Here is a 21,434-nt window from a genome sequence, read left to right on the forward strand (position 1 = left end):
TTGAATAATCATTCAAATTATCACTAAAGGCTTATTAACCATTTAGTAAACCATCAACACATCAGTAATCATTAAAACTTCTATAACAGCTTCAGTAAATTCAAAATACAATAATTATCACAAATTTTAAGTAATTATCAACAAAAAACAGCAGCCAAACTATCAATGTATCCAATTTTGAATGATTATCAATGTATCCAATTACCTAACTACACAATTGATCTGATACAACAGTTACCTAACTAAGCGATTTAATCAATTTAAATTTAAAAATCAAACAATTGAATACGAGTAGCGATTGATCCGTTTCTAACCTGAATCGCTTATTGAAGTCAATTAGCTGCGATTCCTCGAGTATTCTTCAAATTTGACTGATTAATGTCTTCTGTATTTGATCGAAACATTTTCGATGTAATGAACTGCGATTATTTTGCTCGAATCCTCTCTGAATTACTGATTTTGAGCTTCAGAGAATCTTGCTGGGAGATGGAGATTGAGAGAATTTGATTTTAAAAGAAAACCGCGAGAAGGAATTTTGAAAGAGAATCAGTTGTAATTTAATAGAATCGTAATTTGGCAATTTAAGAAGTTTATTTATTAAAAGAAACTTAAAGTTATCGGTATTATGGTTATAATTAGTTTCTTATAGTAGCTGTGAGAATGTTTATGTGTTTTGGAAGGGGGGGGGGATATTAAACTCCTTGGGTCACTCAAGTCTCAGGAAATCTCAAAAAGGTCATTAAAGTCAATTTTCTTACAAAGTGGTCACTGAACTATAACTTTTATTACAAAAGGGTTCACCCATATAAAACGACATAAAAACCTAACATTTTTGCTTACGTGGCAAGCCAAAATTACAAAAAGATAGTTCAGTGACCTTTTTATAATAAAAACAATAACCCAACGATTTTTTTATAGTTCATAAAAAGTTTAGTGTTATTTTTGTAGCAATAGAAATATTTTTGTAATAAAAGGTATAGTTCAGTGACCACTTTGTAAGAAAATTGACTTTAGTGACCTTTTTAAAATTTCCTGAGACTTGAGTGACCCAGGGAGTTTAATATCCGTTTGGGTATCTGTCTAAAAAACTCTTTACAAATTATGACTAAATTAAAGTTTACGAATTATGATTATTTTGTTAGTTTATCATCATTGTTTAATAGTAGTAGCATCTATATTTAAGTGTCCTTATTGAAATCAATTTATTAGTTTATTCTTACTTTTTAAAAATTAATATTATTCAATTTAATTTGAATGAGATTTTAATTATTTGTATAAGCACAACAAGCAAAGCAATATTCATATTCCATGTCTTGAGTAAGTTTGCTTAATTTCTCTTTTTCACTTTAGTAATAAATTGAAAAACACACCAGGGATGGAGAAAATGTGGCATATACTCTAATTGCTCATATAAAAAATATTGGCATGCATTGCCTTTCAGATTTAAGTGTGTCTCTGCTTGATTTTCTGGGTTAATCTTTTTCTTCCAATTGCAAGTTGAGTCAGCAGCCAACTTCAGTAAGGTACAAATAACTTCTACGTACATTATGTTTTATTTTTATAATATTTTACTTCTTAACGAATAGACATGTTTATAAGTTCGGTTTGGAGATTTTAGCATGATTTATACGAATTTAAATCGCATTTATGCAGATTCATAGCTCTATATATTTTTTAGACTAAAATTCTCAGTCCGCTAATAGACAAGTCGGATTATTTTCACAGTAAATGTCTTAAAAAACAAACACCTTTTAACCATTTTTCAATTATATCCTTATCTTGTAAAATCGCTAATTTTGTCTAAATTTCTGTATTTCAGCTCCCATTGTACATATGGGATTGAAATTTATACTATTTTTTACTACACCGATTTAAACATGTTATGTAAACTTGCCACGTGAATCTGTTAATGGTATTTTTTTCATACCGTTTATTTGAGGTGTTTGTTTGACACTTTTTAGTTATCTTAAGGTCATTTTTTAGACTCGAAAATTATTAGGTGCTTACAAGAAACACGGGGTATATATTAAGATTATTTTTGCATTTTTTTTCAATTTATAATAAGAAAATTACAGACATTTAAATGAGTGTAACAAAAAAAATTCTTCAGGTCAATTTTCTACATTTTAGTCCAAAATTGTGTCTTGTGCAAAAGCACTTTTATAGTGATTGATTCAATTCTAAGTACGAAATTCATTTTAGTTTTAAATAATATGTAAGATTCAATTTCAAATGAATTTTTAGTTTCATATCATACAAATTAAATATTGAATTTATTTTAAATAAATGCATATTGTGTTGGGTGAAATTTTAAATTTAATTTAATATTGTAAATGTCCAAAAAATTAGTGATAAATAAATTGTTATCTTAAAATTTCTGGATACTATCTCTAAAATTTAATCTCTTTAAGGTCATTTTTAATTCACTCTAAAATAGAAACTCTATTTTTGAGAGGTAGAGTAGGTTTTTCTCAAACCACAAAGTTATCTCCAACTCTTAAAAAAAATTCTCCAGCCAATTTTTTATCTCTAATTCTAAAAACAATTATTTTAAAACTACACTATATTATTATTTTAATAACTTAACTCAAATTGAATTGTTTTTGATATATCCATCTTAAAAATAGAAATGTATAATTTTCATAAGTAGTAATAGTATTGTTGTTATTTTTATTATTATTGTTGTTATTTTTGTTAATATTAAAATTAATAATAATATTATTAGTATTATTAGTATTATTATTATTATTATTGTTCTAGTTCTTGTTTTTATAATTGTTTGCATTATTTGCTAAAATATTTTTTTGTTGATTTTATGTATTATTAATTTATAATATATGCAATTTTAATTATTGAATAAATTATTTTATTTTATTAGACGTTATATAAAAAAATATTATAATAAAAATATGAAATTATAATATTTGAATACATTATTTTGTTATAGGACATAATTGTTTAAATTAATATTAATGAGTTAAACAAATCATTTGTAAAGTCAAAAAAATACAAACTAATTTTTATGAAGTAATGAATAGTGAAATTCTACATGTGGAGTAAATTGATCAAAACTCTAAAATAAAGTAAATTTATAGAGTTGAGTTGGAGTTGAGTTCGAGTTGATATACTCTAAACTGTCTCTAAAGTATATGACTTTCGTACTTTTGGTATTTCTTGATTAAGTTGATCAAAACTCTAAAATAAAGTAAATTTATAGAGTTGAGTTGGAGTTGAGTTCGAGTTGATATACTTTAAACTGTCTCTAAAGTATATGACTTTCGTACTTTTGGTATTTCTTGATTAAGTTGATGAATTTTCAGTCTCTACAATATTTTCTTTTTAAATTTTATATCTCTAGAAATTTTATGAATTTCGCTCAATTAAATTTATAAATTTTATCTTTCCAAAATGTATGAATCTTTTCGATATAAAATTTATGATTTTCTTTTTAAAATTTACAAATTCTCTCCCTACAATTATGTTGCTCTAATTGTTTTTTAATTTTATCTTTATAAAATTTAAAGATTTTTTCTCTTTAGAATTTATAATAAAAATTCTCTTACTATTATGCATTTTGTTGCCTCTAAAATTTATGAATTTTTTTTTCTAAAAGATATGAATTTTCTTTTTAAAAAAAAAAAGTTTCTCTTAAAATTTTATATTATTTTCTCTCTAAAATTTATTAGTTCTCTTTAAAAATGATATTTCTATAGTTTTATATATCTAATTATTTTAAAAGATTGATATTTTGTCCCATTAGACTCATTTCGGTTAGATCAGTTTCATAATCTAACTTGCCCTCTGTTTTTTTCAAAATTTACGAATTTTCACTTTTTAAAATTTCGGCATTGTTTCTCTCTATGCATTTTATTTCTCTGAACTATATATATTTTCTAACTTTTAAATTTTCTATCTCTAAAATTTATGGATTTTTTCTCTCTAAATTAACACTTAAAAAGTTTTATCTTTCTAAGATTTGTAGATTTTTTTTCTTTAAAAATTTTGTATCTTTGTACGATTGTTTTCTCTAAAATTTATAGTTTTGTCATTTTTAAAATTTATGAATTTTTATAGTGTAAATGATGCAAATCTAAAATATAATTAAATTTGTTAATTTGTTTTTTTTTAAATTAAGATAATTTTATCATTATAATAGAATATGTTTTATTTTTTGAAATTTATTTGCAAATAATATAGTTTAGGAGTTAAGTGAAATAAAATTGAAACTATTTTTGTCTACGTAAGTGTGCGTGTCATTCAAGAACGGATTGAGGGTTAAATATAATAAAATTAAAAGTTAAGTGGTTTATAAAGATTAAAAGAAGTTTATAAAGACAAGGGAAGAAAATGGTATAGTATAAGGGTTAAAGTATGTGTTAAGCCTAACAAGAATACAAAATTTTATTGAATTATAAGAGACTTAAGTAGCAATGTGTAAAATTAACGGCAATTATCTTTTAGTTTAAATATCAGAAATTTTCTGGTTATAAAAGAAAATAAATGTTTATTTATTGATAATAGGTGAAATGTTGGAAATTATAGATGAAAATAACCTAGAAAAGTTTGATTTGCTTATGAATTTGGACAGAACTACAATTTAAATTTACTCGGTTCATTAAACTAAGTGGCCGTCTAGCTAAAGTTGAAAATCGGAATAAAAATAGAATGAAAATGAAAATAAATAGGAATGTGAATAATTGTTTTTGTATATTGTTTGATTCAATAATTTAGTATAGAAATGAAAATAGGTAGAAATTTGCAAAAAAGTTATTATTCTTTTAATAAATTGTTTATTTAAAAAAATTATAAAAGATTTTTATTTAAAAATTTATTTAAAGAAAAAATTTGTCTAAAAATAATTTCTACCTTGAAATCCGTGCACTTTAACACCTTTACAAAATTATAAGAATACCCTTAATGAGGTGTTATAATATGATTGGCTTAATCCACGGATGACGTGGTAGACTGAGTTTACATAAGAATTTTCCGAAAGGAATATATGTTTTTCACAGTGGGAGCTTGTTGAATAAAAATGTATGGTTTAGCCACTGAAATACTCTCTCCGTCCCAAATTGATAGGCAGTTTAGGACAAACACAAATTTTAAGAAATTATACTTATCAAGATAAAATGAGTAAATTTATAAACAAATACCACACTTACTCTCATTTATTATAATAGCAATTTTGTCTTTTAGCATCTTTTATGTTATTTTCAATGCATTCAACTATAATTAATGAGGGTATATATGACAATTAGTCATTCAAGCAATAAATTACTGCCTATAATTTGGGACAAAGAAAATACAAATAGTGCCTATCAATTTGGGACGGAGGGAGTAATAAATACGTTTTTTTCCTATAATATGATAAGGAAAAGTTTGCATATGGTTTTAGGAGTTTGGAAAAATGAGTTGGGGGATTGCGAAAGAAATATTTAGCTCGGACATGGTGAAGAAAATATGGGATGCATTTGAGATCCAAGCACTGGTTATTACAAGCCTAGCCTTTCAAATTGTACTCGCAATTTATGGCAGACGAAGGAAGTACAACCCAAGACTTTATGTCCTCTTTGTTGTCTGGTTCTGCTATTTAATGGGCACTTATGTCTCCATAGTTGCCCTTGGAAAGCTTACTGAAACCAGTTCTAATGACTCAATTGCCCTTACGAACATTACTTACGGTAGTCCTCCAAAACTAGTGCATGTCACTAATAACGAACTCAGAGCTCTGTGGGCACCGTTGCTTCTTGTGCACATTGGCGGTCCTGACAGCATTACCGCATACGCGGTGGAAGATAACAGGTTGGGATGGAGACAATTTCTTGAACTAGGAGTGCAAATAGGAGTTGTGCTTTTAATTTACATCAAATCTTGGAACAATTCTTGGCTTTCAATCATAGCATTGACATTGTTGGTTAGTGGAGCAATTAAAAGTCTTGAAAGGGTTTGGTCTCTGCGCTGCTCTGCTAATACTGAAGCCATCTTTAATAGTTTGTCAAATTCTAGTATTCTTGAAGTAGAGAGGGCCTGGTATCTGAAATCCTCTATTCCAGGTCTAGAATTGCTTGTCAAGGCCTATAGACGTTTTGAGCATTTAAAGCCACATCTTCAGAATTGGATTGGTCACCCTTTGTCTATAAACTTTCCTTCAATGAGCACATATTACTATGATCCTGAAGACGTTTTCAAGATAGCGGAATTTGAGCTCGGTTTTATGTATGATGTTCTCTATACAAGGTCTCCCATCAATTATTCGTTTCCAAGCTTTCTTCGACGCTTTGTTTGTCTGCTTTGCCTTGTTTCCAGCTTGTGCGGATTTGCAATCTTGTTCCGGAACGCTGATGTGCATCTTTTGACAATTGTTTCCACAGTAAAATATGATAAAAGAGTGGACATTGCCATTACATATATGTTGCTAGCTGGAGCTATAGCACTCGAGCTCTATGCGCTCGCAACAATCCTTTACTCAGACTGGTCACTGCTTTATATGATTAAAGATCAGAAGAGCCCTTTTGTGGAAAATCTTCTTCAAGTTTTTGCTCGTCAGGTTCCAATGCGGTGGCCTAGATGGTCCAATTCTATACAACAATTAAATTTGCTAAGCTATTGTCTTTACAAGGATCATACCTTGTCTGGCAGAATAATCAGTAGAACCCTCATGATTAGGCCAGGCTGGGACGAAGCTTATAAGAGGTATTGCTTAACAAATTATGTTCCAGTTCTTGGAGACTTGAAAAGATTGCTGATCGAACAAATAGAGGAAGTTTGCGGACAGAGAGTTTGGCAACCGTTCAGCAAACGAGGAGAATGGGCATTAGAGAGGTTCAAATGTGTAGACCAATTCAAGTGGAGCATACAAACAGATTACACCACAGAAGCAAACCAGCAAACCAGTTTCGGAAGGGCTATAATCATATGGCATATTGCAACCGACGTTTGGTTCTACGCACCGGACAAGTACAAAACTCATTATCAACAATCTTACTCTCAAATGACGAAATACCTGTCAGATTACATGGTGCATCTTCTAGCTGATCGTCCTTACATGCTAAATATCGTCACAAAGAACATTCTTTTCGAAGGCGCTTGTGCTAAACTAGCGATATTTTTGAACACTATAGAAACGACAAGAAGTGAGTCTGTGATGGAATGTTTTTCCAGGAACTTACTTGAAAGTCGGCTGGAAGAAACGTCGTTGGAAATAGGCTGCGAGAATAATGTAGCAGACAATTTTCACTCGAGTGAAGCGATAGTATCAGACTGGGATATAGTAATGGAAGCAAAACTACTTGCAGAACTTCTGATCGATAGGGCAGACAGATGGAATCTATTAGCAAGTGTGTGGATTGAGATGCTTTGCTACGCTGCAAGTAACTGTCCATGGGTTCGTCACACGGAGCAGCTCCGGCGCGGTGGAGGACTTATCACCCATGTCTGGCTTCTTCTCTATCATGAAACTAATAAGTTCAATATCAGTATATATTGAACTTTTGTAATCAATCTAATTTTCCTTCAACCAATTCACAATTGTTGGCGGCTTATTTTGTATTGCTACATATACTATGAGCATTTAAATTAATTATGCATATTTTGCATCAATATTTTATCAAGATTGCTACACTTTCACCATGCACACTTGTTATGTATTCCTATCATTTAGAGTAAATTACTCTCACGCCCCACATGCATGACATAATTTTTATTTTGATGAATATTATGTATATTAAAAGCCACAAAAAATGGCAAAAATCTTAACCCAAAACTTTCGCACAAGAAGTGGCACGTTCAAGACGGCACACTAGATGGTACGACTTTGAGAAAAGGCTAAAGAATTACAAACCTGAGAATAAAATACTAGCGGGATTTTTAAATAAATCTAATCCCGTGTAAGTAAAATTCTTGTTACAAACCTTAAACAAAAAGACCGACTGACAAAAACTCTTAAAGATAACAACCTCTGCATCCTTATCTATGCGCTGAAAAATTCTATCATTCCTATTTTTCCAAATATCCCAAATCATGATTAACCAAATAAGCTTCCACAATTTGAAATAAGGACCATTAGGAAGAATGTGGAACCACTAGACCATCACTACAAAAAAATGAGTTTTAGCAACGGTCTATTACAACGACCATTAAAATCATTACAATACATATACCTTTTATAACGATTATTTTAATATCGTTTCTAAATATAATTATTTTACAACGCCTAATAAAACCGTTATTAAAAGTTATACTTTTAGCAACGACTTAATTTATATCGTTTTTAAAGATAAATTTTTTACAACGACTAATCATGTCATTGTACATTATTTGCTTTACCAACGATTTAATATTTGTCGTTTTTAAATATTATCATTTCACAACGACAAATAATTTCGTTGCTAAAAGAAAGAAGGAATAGTGAAAATCCCACATTGAAAGTAAGTGAAATGAGAATGATGCATTCTCGCTATAAAGCAAACCCACCCTTCACTTAAAAAATAATTTTTATTTTTATTGTAATATATCAATCAAAAAGTAAAAAATATTAAATTTTAATAATAATTGTATTTTAAATTATAAAAATAAAACAAATTCTAAAATTATATAACATATTTAAATAATAATTAATATTATAATGTTTTGACAACGACTTTTTATAGTTACTAATAACTTTTAACAACCAATTTTATAGATTTTGTAAAACCTATAGCAACGACCATTATTTAAAAAAGTCGTTATAAAAAACATTACATTACGCCAACACGCACAACCACATTTGTCGTTGTTAAAAACTTTTAACAACCATATTTTAGGTTTTCACAACGACAACTCACATTTCCAAAAATCAAGTTTCTTGTAGTGCATGAAGTCTCTAAACGTGTAAGGCCAAACCATGCAACACCCAATCTCTGAAGAACAGTACCCCAAATTTTTCTAACAAAAACACAGTGAATAAATATGTGATCTTGGGTCTCTACCATACCACAATGTAGCAGACAATTAATGATACAGTTCTTCGGTTTGTTTCCATTAAATTTTAATTCTTCCGTTTATTTTTATTGTTTTTTTATAGTTGGAGAGGGGGAGCGCTTGTGGGAGAAAACGAACCCATGACCTAGCAGTTTGCGGCCTAGCGCTTATACCATTTGAGCTATAGCTCATGGTAATTTATTTTTATTGTTAGTCAATTAAGTTTAATTATTTATTAAAAAATAAATTTCTAATTATTTTTTAAAATTATTTTTGACACAAGATGTACAAATTGTATTTTTATGAGACTCAATGCTTTAATAAATCTAATTTATTTTATTTTTCCAATTATTTTTATCTCACTTACTTTCTAAAAACTTATAATAATAAAAAAATTCAAAAAATTAAAATATTAACAATATTAAAAATAATAAATTGAAGTCATTATGTCATTAAGTTTTAATATAAATATAATTTTAATTTATACATATTAAAAATACAAATTCAATGACTAAATTTAATTTAAATTTTTTATTTAATTTTTTTGACTTAGGTGGCTTATAACAAAACTAAATGAAAGGACTAAAACGTTCACATAATAAAAGTACAAGACTATACGTTTGATTAGTAAACAAGGGAAACGAATGTATAAATTATTAAAGGGTAATGTTATAAAATTTTATAAACTATACCTGTTTTTTTTAATTTCATCACGAACTTTAAAACACTTTAATTGTATGAAGGAAGTTTCATTTTTTTCTCAATTCAATACACGAGGTCATAATATGATGATGTGCCTGAAAAAAATGATGTCTGCCTTAGTAAAATCACACCAATGAATGAATGGCATGTCAACATATGCATCGAATTGAGAAAAAAAATAAAACTTCATACATACAATTGAAATATTTTAATGTTCGTGATTAAATTGAGAAAACAAATATTGTTTACGAATTTATTTATCATTGCCTCAGTTATTAATACTAATTTCGCTTTACGTGTTTCACACGTGACTCGTAGTGTGAGTTGTCAAATTATCAAATAAATTTTAAAATAATAGTTAATTTGAAATAGTTATCTTATTAAATAGTTTAAATGATTATTTTAATTATTTAAAAAATTATTTGGTACTCAAATTTTATAATTATATATAATGAATTTTAATATAAAATATAAATTAAAAATTAAAATTGTAATTCATTGAAATAGTTCACCTTATTTAGAATCTATACAATTAAAAAATAATTAAAATAGTAATAATTAAATAGTCAAAGTAGTCTATTTTAACTAGTACTCTAGACAATTATCAAAAAATAGTAGTGTATTTTAGTTAGTACTCTAATTTTAATGATTTTATTAATAGTTTTTAGTTAATAATTAAATTTTATAAGTGGAAAAAATATTAACGTAAATGTGCATGTCTCCTATTCGTAATTTTATATATAGTATATATATATGTCTTTGGAAGCCAGGACTAAGCCAAGTTTTTAAAATTGTTTGGAGTTAGATTTAATGTACAATTACTTATGCAAAAATAAAATAACTATGAATACAACGCTAGAGGCCAGTGTGTACGATTCAAAGGAGATACTAAATCTACATAATCCAATAAAATAATTATATATTTTTAAATAAATATCCACAACCATTCTATCTATCCATTTGATTCAATTTCAAAAAGTTATTTTTATCAGATACAATTTGGTATAGAGATCATCAGAACGAGAATATTTTATTAAACCTAATCATAAACATCAATACAAAAGGGACTGTTATATAGCACAATTGATCTTTACGGACAGTGAAATTTTAGCTACTATAAAACCGTTTGGTTCGCCAAAAAAAGAGGGGAATGGGAATGGGAATGATTTCTATTGTTTGTCTTTGTTTTGTCAAAGTGTACTAGGGAATGGAAATGTGATTACCCCTTCAATGGGAATCATCCATTCCCCCCTACCCTATGAGAATGGATTTTTAGAAATGGGAATCAAAATTTAACAAAATATTTTAATAATAAATAATCAATATATAATTATTAAAAAAATTATTTTTAAATATTTATTTTAAAAAGTATACTTGAAATAATAAAAAATTTATTTTTTAAAATTTATTTTTAAATTTCTTCAACAAAAAATTTAAAAAAATTAATTTAATTTTTTTTAAATTTTTTTTACAATTTTTTTTTTAAAAAAAAAAAATTTATGTAAAAAAATATTTAAGAAAACAAAAAAAGTATTTTTAATAAATAATAAATAATTTTTTTATTAAAATTTACTCATTCTCATTCCCACACTAATTTTGAACCAAATAAAAAATGAAAACAATCATTCTCATTCCCATTCCTTCTCATTTCCCATTCCGATTCCGATTCCGATTCCTAACCTCGAACCAAACGGCCCCTATATCTTTATTTAGGGACGTCCACAATAGAATTGGATCACCTCAAGTTTAAAATTCCCTCCATTTTTATCAAGTTCACTTAAATGTTTGACATTTAAGCAAAATGATAAAAATAAAGAGAATTAAATTTCATTTTACTTAGACGTTAAAAATCTAAGTGGACTTTAATAAAATGGAGGAAATTTAGACTTGAGGGGAGTCATTCCAACAACGACACCCTTGGATTTAGGCACCAGTACCCTTGGATTTAGGTACCAATAATACTAATAACCATTAGATTATATGAAGTTATTTTTTTCCAAAAGGACGATAAAACTTTTTAAGGCTTTTTATACCAAATATGGTATTTTATATCCCATTTTTTTTTGCCGCACCACCTTAATTTTTACATTCACTGTTGATTTTTATTTCTTTTGTAACCTTAATTTCTAAATTCTTTTCTTTCCTAGGATTTGCTTATTTTCTTTCATCTTTGGAGGTTTCTCTAATCTTCACGTCCTCTCCATATCGATTAGCATTCCAATTATCCATAATATACCTAGTCAAAAAGAAGCGGAGGAGCAGCGAAATGGAAATGGTAGTGACAGAAACATGTGGAAGACGTAATGGCGGCGGCGGCAGAATACTAATGAGGCAAAAGAATGGCGGCAGCGGAACAATGGTCACGGCGCAACGATGGCGGTGGTAGAACGATGGTGAAGAAGGAATAATAATATTAGCTTCTAATGTGGTTTATTGTAATGACGTGATTTCAATTTGTTGCTTTATTTGTTTGGCTATTTTAGATTTTTGTTCCTCATGGTTTACTTCCTACACTAACAAGACACGGTCTTTTTTAAAATTAAAACAAAAAATAAACTTAGACAAGTAAGAATTTAAAAGATGATTCTCTCCCGAATTTTGTGGAGCTTTCTCTCTACCCTAGGGTTTCTCCGGGGTTAGGGTTTTTTTCTTCGTTTTCTGGAGATTCTCTATCGTTTAATCGATATTTTTACGTCTAAAGGTACATCGTTTTCTGTTTCCTTGGCTGTGCATCGGTATTGGGTTGAGATGGAGGAAGGTCTTATCGAAGCTTGCACAAAGCTAAGATTAACGGAGGAAGAACATATTTCCATAACAGTAGAAGATGTGGTGGATGAGATTGCGGATGAAAAGGCAGAATTGAGCCTGGTTGGAAAGCTCCTTACGCAAAAACCGTATAACCTGAATCACATTAAAAGCACCTTGACTAGTGCGTGGAAATTGATTAGAGGTTTTAACCTAAAAGACATAGGGGATGATCTCTTCGTCTGTGAATTCTTTTCGAAGAATGATAGGAGCATAATACTACGGGAAGCGCCGTGGAACTTTGACAAACAACTGATTCTCTTTGAACCAATGTCCGGGAACATGCAACCCAATAACATGACCATTGATCATTGTCCAGTATGGGTTCGCATCTATAATTTACCTATGAATTGTAGGGGCGAGCTTTTGTGGGTAAGATAGGAGCTAATATTGGTAAAGTCTTGGAGTTTGATGAGGGGGCAGTAGTGAGTTTAATCGGTACAGCAGGGTCCGTGTTCACCTAGATGTCACAAAACCGATAATCAGAGGGACATAGGTCATTAATCCGCTCGTTGAGCAGTGTTGGATCATGTTCAAATACGAACGGATCCAAAACTATTATTATTGGTGTGGTATGTTAGACCCCTTGGTCGCAGACTGCGAGGTTAAACCTAAGGAGATGGAGGTCTCAGATTGGCCCTACGGGCCAGGGCTACGCGCTACACCTCGCAAACGGACAATGATGGGAAACAAATTTTATGGCGCTTCAAGTAATAGGGTGATGGAGGAGAAAACTGCATCGGCTTCCCCTTCAAACAGTATGGATATGGCACTAGGTGTTAGAAGGGGTCTGAACCTAGATGATAATGCAAATGGGACTGATCTTAGGGACCAGGAAGTGGTACAGGTGCGGGTTATCAGTAATGGGAGTGGGAGCATTCTTGAGAAGGAGCAAACACTTGTTGCTGTGGATGACAGAGAACAGATGGAAGGCCTTGTTTATGTGAGAATTCAACAAGCTAAGACAAGTACCAATGATAAAACTGTGGCTGAGAAAACGGTGGTCTCTTCTGGCTCCTAAAGGATTGATAAGAACAGGGGTAAAGGGGGCTCCTGGAGTCGCTGTAAAACAGTGAGAGTGTCAGGTGTTGCAGGAACATCAAGGTCCGGTAAGAAAATTAGCAAAAGGGCTCGGAGTATCGTAATTGAGGATGATGATGTGGATCCAATTAACATTTTCTCAGAAAAATCTAGAGATGGGTTGTTGGATAGGTTTGAAAACATTGAGATATCGGCGGAGACTGGCGCACAGTCTTGCCAGACGCAATGAAAATCTTAAGTTGGAACCTCCAAGGATTGGGGAATCCTTGGACGGTACGGCTCTTAAATTATTTGTTAGAAACAATTCCCCATATGTGTTTTTCCTTATGGAGACTAAATTAATTCAAAGTGAGTTAAACTTTATTAGTAGTAGTTTTTATTCCTTTAAGTTTTTGTTGTTGATTCGGAGGAGAGGAGGGGTGGTCTTGTGTTGGGATGGAAGAAAAACATTCCTTTCTTGATCAAAAATTCCTCACTTAACCTTATTGTTACCCCGTAGGATAGGAGTTGTCGAGTTGAGAATGATAGGATTATGATCTGACTTGTATCGAGTTAAGTGTGTTACTTTCCAACCCGGATATAATTCTTGCCATTTCAGATTAGCAAGAAACCTATCTAATCTTATTTGAATAAGACCGTTGTGTTTCAGACTATTGGTCCATGTGAACTTTCCTCCGGAGAAACCCAAGTCCTCAACACCACAAACATCAATGCCCTCTTGAAATCTGTCCATCTCCCTTTGATCATTGCATCTACCCCCTTCCTTTTCATCATTGAAGAGATGAAGGTTAAAATCTCCGAAGATAACCAAAGGTTGGTTAACAGCTCCACGCACATGTTCAATCATCTCACAAGTCCGGAATTTGTTCTGCGTTTCAGGCCATCCGTACACTGCAGCAGCTTTAGACTCCGTATTACTATCAATGGCGTGGAGTGATTACAGTGGCAGCTCTATGCAAATAATGGCTAAAATTGATAGTTGCAGGGAGAGATTAAAAGCTTGGGCGTATGATAATTTTGGCAACCTCAATAAACAACTAAAGGCAAAGATGGCTGAATTAAACAGTATCCAGACGAGTAGTTACTGTGCCGTAAACGGTAGAAGAGATAGACTGATTTCGGCTGAGATTGATGATCTTCTAGCTAATGAGGAGATTATGTGGAAGCAGAGATCTCGCGCGGATTGGTTACGAGAAGGGGACCGTAACACGAAGTTCTTCCATCAAAAAGCTTCGAATCCGAGATAGCAATGGGGAATGGAAGTTTAGCGTAGAGTTTAAGGGCGTGATAGAGGATTATTTTTCCAACCTGTTCACTACATCTGGTCCTACAAATCAGGCGGAGGTGATTGATTGTATTGATTCTTTCTTATCGAAGGAACAAATCTCTGATTTACAGTGGCCATTTATGAAAGATGAGGTTAGAGGTGCCTTGAAACAAATGGGTCCTCTGAAGGCTCCGGGTCCTGACGGTATGCTAGTCCTTTTCTACAACTCCTACTGGCATGTGATAGGTTGCGATGTTATACGGTGTGTTCTTGGATTTCTCAATACATGGGTCATGCCAGACAGGGTTAACCATACGTTTATTAACTTGATTCCTAAGATTTTAGCTCCGGAGTCGATGAAGGATCTGTGACCCATCAGCCTTTCTAATGTTATTTACAAGCTGATAGCCAAAGTTCTTGCTAACAGGATGAAGGGTATGCTTGGTAACATTATTAACGAATCTCAGAGTGTGTTTGTCCCGGGTTGTCTTATCACGGATAACGCCATGATAGCTTTCGAGATGTTTCATTCTATGGCCAAGCGATCCCAAGGTAAAGTGGGGGCAGCTGCGCTCAAGCTGGATATGAGTAAAGCGTATGACAGAGTTGAATGGAGCTTCATTGAGTCGGTGATGGCAAAAACAGGTTTCCCTACTCCCTTTATTAAACTTGTTATGTTTTGTATTTCGACCCATTCTCTTTTCTTGTGAATAGTGTTCCTTCTGGTTTCCTTCACCCACGGCGTGGGCTTCGTCAGGGCGATCCCCTATCGCTGTATTTATTCCTTCTCTATTTTGAAGGCTTCTCCGCTGTACTGAGAAGAGGGGTTCAAAATAAGGAGATTTCTGGTGGTAGAGTTTGTAGAGGTGGCCCTTTAATAAATCACTTGTTTTTTTTGCTAATGACAGTGTTCTATTCATAAAAGCTTCTTTGAGGGAGAGTCAAGCGCTGAAACAGATTATAAGCTCCTATGAAAAAGAATCTGGACAGACTGTCAACATCGATAAATCGGAGATGTTCTTCAGTATGGGTGTCTCTACAACGAATAGGGCTGTTGTGCTGGAGGTTTTGGAATACCGTGAGGTTAATTGCTTTAAAAAATACCTTGATCTGCCGACCATGGTAGGACGCTCTAAGAACCAATTTTTGTGTACCTCAGAGATCGACTGCAAAAAAGATTTCTTGGATGGAAGGAAAGATTCTTCTCCAAAGCGGGTCGGGAAGTTCTTATCAAGTCTATAGCTCAGTCCATTCCTACCTGCATTATGAGTTGCTTTGCACTTCCAATTTCTTTTTTTCATGAAATGCAAAGCATTATATCAAACTTTTTGTGGAGCGGGTCTGATGATAAGAAAAAGATACCGTGGGTGAGTTGGGAGAATATTTGTAAATCGAAGAAGGAGGGAGGGCTGGGGTTTCAAAACCTCCGTGCTTTTAATCTCGCTATGCTCGCCAAACAAGCTTGGAAGTTGATCCAGTCTCCGGACTCTCTTTGTGCGAGAGTTCTTAAAGCTAAGTATTATCCGAATATGGAGTTTATTAAGGCAGGACCAAGTCGGCGATCGAGCTATATTTGACAAAGCATCATGGAAGGTAAACGAGTTCTTTTGTCTGGATTGGCCTGGAGGATCGGCAATGGAGAGAAGGTGATTGTAGAAGAGGGTAACTAGATTACATCGACTACATATATGAAGCCGGTGGGTTGTTCAAATCTGCCTGCAAGATGTACTGTAAGTTATTTCATTACCAATGGCATGTGGGATAAAGAAAAGTTGGCTCACTGCTTTCTGCCATCGGATATCCTCAATATTGTCAAGCTGCCACTTAGTAGAAGGCTATCTCCTGATAAACCCTTTTGGTTCCCAAATCAAAATGGGTTCTATTCGGTGAAGACGGGTTATTATCAAGCGCTTAAACTGTCAGCTAGAACTCAGGCCTCCACATCTACCAATGTAGTGAACATCGATCTATGGGGGAAGATTTAGCGCTGCAACGCACAACCTAAGGTCAGACATTTTCTTTGGAGGATAAACCAAAACTCATTGCCTTGTAACATGAATCTTTCGGTGCGTATAGCTGAATCCTCTAAGATTTGTCCAAGATGTGGTATCGAGGAGGAGACGCAATTACATCCGCTGAAAGATTGCGAGGGAGTTCGTTGTTTATGGTTGTTGTCCCAGTTAAACATGCGTGTTGCTTTGTTCCCATACAGGACTGTCTGCGATTGGCTTTCCCAGATGTTCAAGCTGTTGAAGGACGATGATATCATGATTTTTATCTTGAGTTTATGGACGTTGTGGACCGAATGCAATAACATCGTGTTTATGAATAAAAGACTTCCCCCTGAGCTGTTATTTCGAAATGTTGTTTCCTCTTTAAGCAACCCGCCTTCTGCTGACCGAGTATCAAAGAGTCTTAGACCTGGTCCAAGTCCGTGTTGGCTTCCTCTGCCAAAGAATATGGTTAAGGTAAACACTGACGCTGTTATTTCAATCGGTAACAATCTTTCGGTGGTTAGTGGGGTTTTTTAGGAATGCAGATGGAGATGTTATTCGGTGGGGAGTTTCAGTTCTTTGTGGTATAACAGAAGCTGAAGTTGCCGAAGCCAAGGCTGTCTTGTTTGGTTTACAGCTTGCTGATGCATTCCCTAGCGAGGTTCTGCTCGTGGAATCTGATGCTGCTAATGTCATAAGTAGACTCTCGAACCCCGATAGTGCTATGGACCCTATTCAGATTATTATTAATGATTTTATGGCTGAAAGTGCTCTTCGCAAGGTTCAGTTTCAGCATATAAGAAGAAATTGCAATAAAGTGGCTCATTCTCTAGCGAAATGGGATATTTTTATCAATAATGATTGTAATATTGACGGTGAACTTCTATTCCCAGTCAATGAACTTGTTAATTCTCATTCTTGATTAATAATGTTTAATCTTCCTCTAAAAAAAGATATGCTCTTTTCATTTTGGATCAGACTATTGTTCCTTACATGGAAAAACGAATTAGCTCAAGAGTTGCATCCCACGACATGATTTTACCTAACGAATCCTACGCAGGCAACATTGTTTCTGAGAGCTATGAGATTTAATCCTCTCTGGTGCTTTACTTACCGTGTTCCTTTGCGTCGAGAGCATCTGATAATAAGGTTAAGACGAAAAATTTAGTTTCTCTATTTATATGCAATTCGAAGATGGCCTAGGATTTTATACAGCAGTGACTATTTTTTAGTATGATTGTGTGATTTGTTAACTAATTATTGTTTTGATGGAGATCTTAGTACTGCTGGCTGCTTGGTGTACAGTATTTTCAGTATTATTTTGCGATTGGGGATCTAATTATTGCTTTGATGGATATCTTAGGTGTAACACCCATTAAATATATATAATAAAAAAGTATAATAATTTTTAATAAACAAGTAACCTTATTATGAGAATCCTAGTCTACTATTTAAGTAAATAAATAAAAAGGATAAAACCGGAATATCGTATTTTTAATGAGAACCTTAATCTACTAACTAAGAAGCCTCTTTTTCTTTTTCACTCGGTATTTTCAAGTTCAGCCGTCTTTCATATTATTCAACTTTCTTTTTTAAATTCCAGGTATTATTTTAATTATATTTAAGTTGATCTTTTAAGTTTTTCGTTTTACTTTCGCACAATTTTGTTTGATTTTTTTTCAAAGGTATGAATTAAACATTGTGTATCATTTGCCTTCATATAATGGTTGATGGTTCCGGTGATGCTGGATCCGGTCTTGATGTGGCCGGTCTGAGTGTGATCTTCAATCTACACAGAAAAGATAGGTTAGAAGGATTCGAGCCGGTGTTGGCTCAAACACCCTCCGATTTCCTAAGTCAGATAGACTGAATTGATAAGAGTTTAGAGTGAATATGAGTAATAAAAGGTGTCCTTTACCTGACCTAGGTCCCTTAATATATAATAGATAGTCATTGCGTTGTAGTATGAGTCTTGTTGCTGATTTGAGTTCATCTTCTTGTTAAGATTAGGTAAAATCCGTCCTTATCCCTGATTTCACGGGATAAGGGCGTTATATGGTCTTCTGGTAACACTGCGTACTGAGTCAGTGACTTCGGGCTTGTCTCTGAGTCATAGTCATTGCGTTGTAATATGAGTCTTGTTGCTGATTTGAGTTCATCTTCTTGTTAAGATTAGGTAAAATCCGTCCTTATCCCTGATTCCACGGGATGAGGGTGTTATATGGTCTTCTGGTAACACTGCGTACTGAGTCAGTGACTTCGGATTTGTCTCTGAGTCAGTGACTTCGGGCTTGTCTCTAAGTCAGTGACCAACGCCACCTGTGTGGGTCTTGTGTACTATTCTGGTGGATACATGTTTGTCAGTAACTGGTAATGTTTGATGGGACAATTTGTACATAAAGTTTGAAAATTAAGGAAGTTGACAGTTTGCTTATCTAGAACAGATTATATCCAGTGGTTTCGAGATATGACGATTAAATTTTGACGATTAGACAAATGATGTGATAAAAAATTTGCTAGGCACTTCAGTGCCGGGATATTCTCGAAAGCAAAGAATATTCTGTCCGTTTTGCTAGACACCGAGGTGGTGTCGGGATACTAATGTTTGGTATCTTGTGTGATGTATATTATGAATGTGATTGTGATGGCCGACAAGCCATTTGATATGATTCAGTTAGGTTAAGTAGAGCCCTAATTAAATAAACAACATAATGAAGTACGATTTAATTGGTCTGATTATATATATGTGGGTTGTATATGAGAGTTAATGTGTTTATGGTTTAATTAAATGATATTCTATTATTTATTTTGTTTATTGTTTTCCTATATACATAAATATAATTAGCTATATTCAATTGAATAGGCAGCTCACCCTTTGCCACCTATTTTTTAGACGATAGACCACAGTGACCCATATATTTAGCTTCGTGTAGTCAGCTGATTTGGTTTGGTTAGGTGGGTCAACGATGACGTCCGAATTAGATTTCTTTTTTCTAACAAACAGTTTTTTGGGGAGTGTTTAGAACAATTATTTATTACTTTGAATTAATCTACGTGTCTTGTGTTTTGAGACTATATTTTTATTTGTGGATTTAATGATATATTATTATTTTAAGAAGGTTAATACACGTTTGAACAAAAAAAATTATGATATCAAATTTAAATTATATTTTTGTGTTAATTTTATGTAATATCCCGTATTTTTGAAAGTATTAAGGATAGTTTCATGAGGTATAACTGTAAGGATTAAATATTAAGAACATTGGATAAAGGTCAGTTAATAAGAAGTTGGACCAAAATAAGTCTATTGGAATTATCAAACAATAATAGTGTAAGAGAAAAATTATTATTCGGAAAATTGGATTTGAAAGGAATTAAAATAAAATAAATTGGAAAGTCCGAGTTAATAGTCAAGTTTTCATAAATTTACGAAACCATTTTATAAATTGGACAGGACAAGTAATTAAGGAATTGGGCTAAGGTGTAATTTAACAATTTTGAGTAAAATGGTATTTTAACCTTAAGATGACATACTTAACTTAGTGAATAAGGGAGCTGATTTATTAAATTAAGAATAAGGAAAGAATAAAAGAAAGGTTACATCAAAAGGAAAACCTTCATCGCCATCTTCATTCCATTTCTTGCGTGCGATGGACGACAGAGTCCATAACTCCGCGATCCGGCCACCAATTTCAATGATTCAAGTTCCGATGAAAAGCTAACTCACATATGAATAAGGTAATCTCTTCAATTTGGAATTCGATTCAGGTTTTAATGGTGTTTGCTGACTTTGAAAAGGGTGAATATTACGCTTTGTAATTAATGATAGATTTCAGCTTTTAAGTCATGATTTTGATTGGTTTTTATGAGGTTTATGCTGAAATTATCTAAGAATCAGATTAGGAAACGATGGAGCGGAGAAAAAGCATCGGATTCTGCTCAAAGAGTAGAATCCCAACTGCTCTAGATGAGCAGAATATTGTTTCTGCTCGAGCAGAAACATCTGCAAATTAGAGTAGAAGAGCATCTGCTCATTAGAGCAGATGATGGACTGCTCTAAAGAGAAGAAATAGAAGACTCCATAAGGGGCTTTTTTTAAAAGCAGTTCCCAATTGAGGTCAAGGTGGCCACTTCGCGATAAAAAATAGAGCGTTAAACGCGAGAATTTGAAATTGGAGTTAGTTTGTAAGGATAAACAATGTTCCATAGATTGAATATAAGTAGTTTAACTATGGTATTGTTAAATTAAGTTGATGGATTAGGAGGCTTGAAGTTTAGTGGAAAAACATAAGTTAAAAAAATTGAGTTAAAACATCTTTAAGGAGCAAACTTTAAAATAAGATTGTGAGATAACGGAATGTCAGAATGAGTCTGTTTTGGTGTCGTTTTGTTCATTATAATATAAAGAACTAAAGTATGGAATAGCTGCTGCCACAATAGTGGCAGAGCAGCTGCAGAATTGCTGCAACGACAGCAGCCCATTGGGCTGTTTTCTGCAGTTTTGAAAACAGTCCGGGGTAACAACTTCCGGGCTAGTTTCCGACATTTCCGAGCGCTATTTGCATACTACTGTCTAAACGAATATTGTAGGTGACATTCAATTTTAGGAATTTCATTTTTATTTAGAGTTTGGACCACTCTAAGTAACAATTTTAATAACTCAAAGA

The 21,434-nt window shown here is 32.6% G+C and overlaps 3 protein-coding genes across 3 annotated transcripts; all 3 read left to right on the forward strand.

Annotated features, from left to right (window-relative positions):
* Positions 1 to 1,391: 1,391 nt before the first annotated feature.
* LOC126671593 (uncharacterized) lies at positions 1,392 to 7,599 on the forward strand. Its single transcript, XM_050365376.2, has 2 exons — positions 1,392 to 1,523; positions 5,396 to 7,599. Exon 2 carries the CDS (start codon positions 5,408 to 5,410, stop codon positions 7,484 to 7,486), a length of 2,079 nt encoding a protein of 692 aa, XP_050221333.1. The 5' UTR covers positions 1,392 to 1,523; positions 5,396 to 5,407; the 3' UTR covers positions 7,487 to 7,599.
* A 6,830-nt stretch (positions 7,600 to 14,429) lies between these two features.
* LOC126672483 (uncharacterized) lies at positions 14,430 to 16,350 on the forward strand. The gene is made up of 7 exons (XM_050366433.1): positions 14,430 to 14,597; positions 14,650 to 14,977; positions 15,020 to 15,140; positions 15,201 to 15,418; positions 15,488 to 15,584; positions 15,682 to 15,996; positions 16,086 to 16,350. The coding sequence occupies exons 1-7, from the start codon at positions 14,430 to 14,432 to the stop codon at positions 16,348 to 16,350; spliced, it is 1,512 nt and encodes a 503-aa protein (XP_050222390.1).
* Positions 16,351 to 16,827: 477 nt separating this feature from the next.
* LOC126672484 (uncharacterized) lies at positions 16,828 to 17,859 on the forward strand. The gene is made up of 3 exons (XM_050366434.1): positions 16,828 to 17,269; positions 17,313 to 17,671; positions 17,746 to 17,859. Exons 1-3 carry the CDS (start codon positions 16,828 to 16,830, stop codon positions 17,857 to 17,859), a joined length of 915 nt encoding a protein of 304 aa, XP_050222391.1.
* The last annotated feature ends 3,575 nt before the right edge of the window (positions 17,860 to 21,434 follow it).

This window comes from Mercurialis annua, linkage group LG3 (assembly GCF_937616625.2).
Source record: "Mercurialis annua linkage group LG3, ddMerAnnu1.2, whole genome shotgun sequence".
In the NCBI taxonomy this organism is placed as follows: Eukaryota; Viridiplantae; Streptophyta; class Magnoliopsida; order Malpighiales; family Euphorbiaceae; genus Mercurialis; species Mercurialis annua.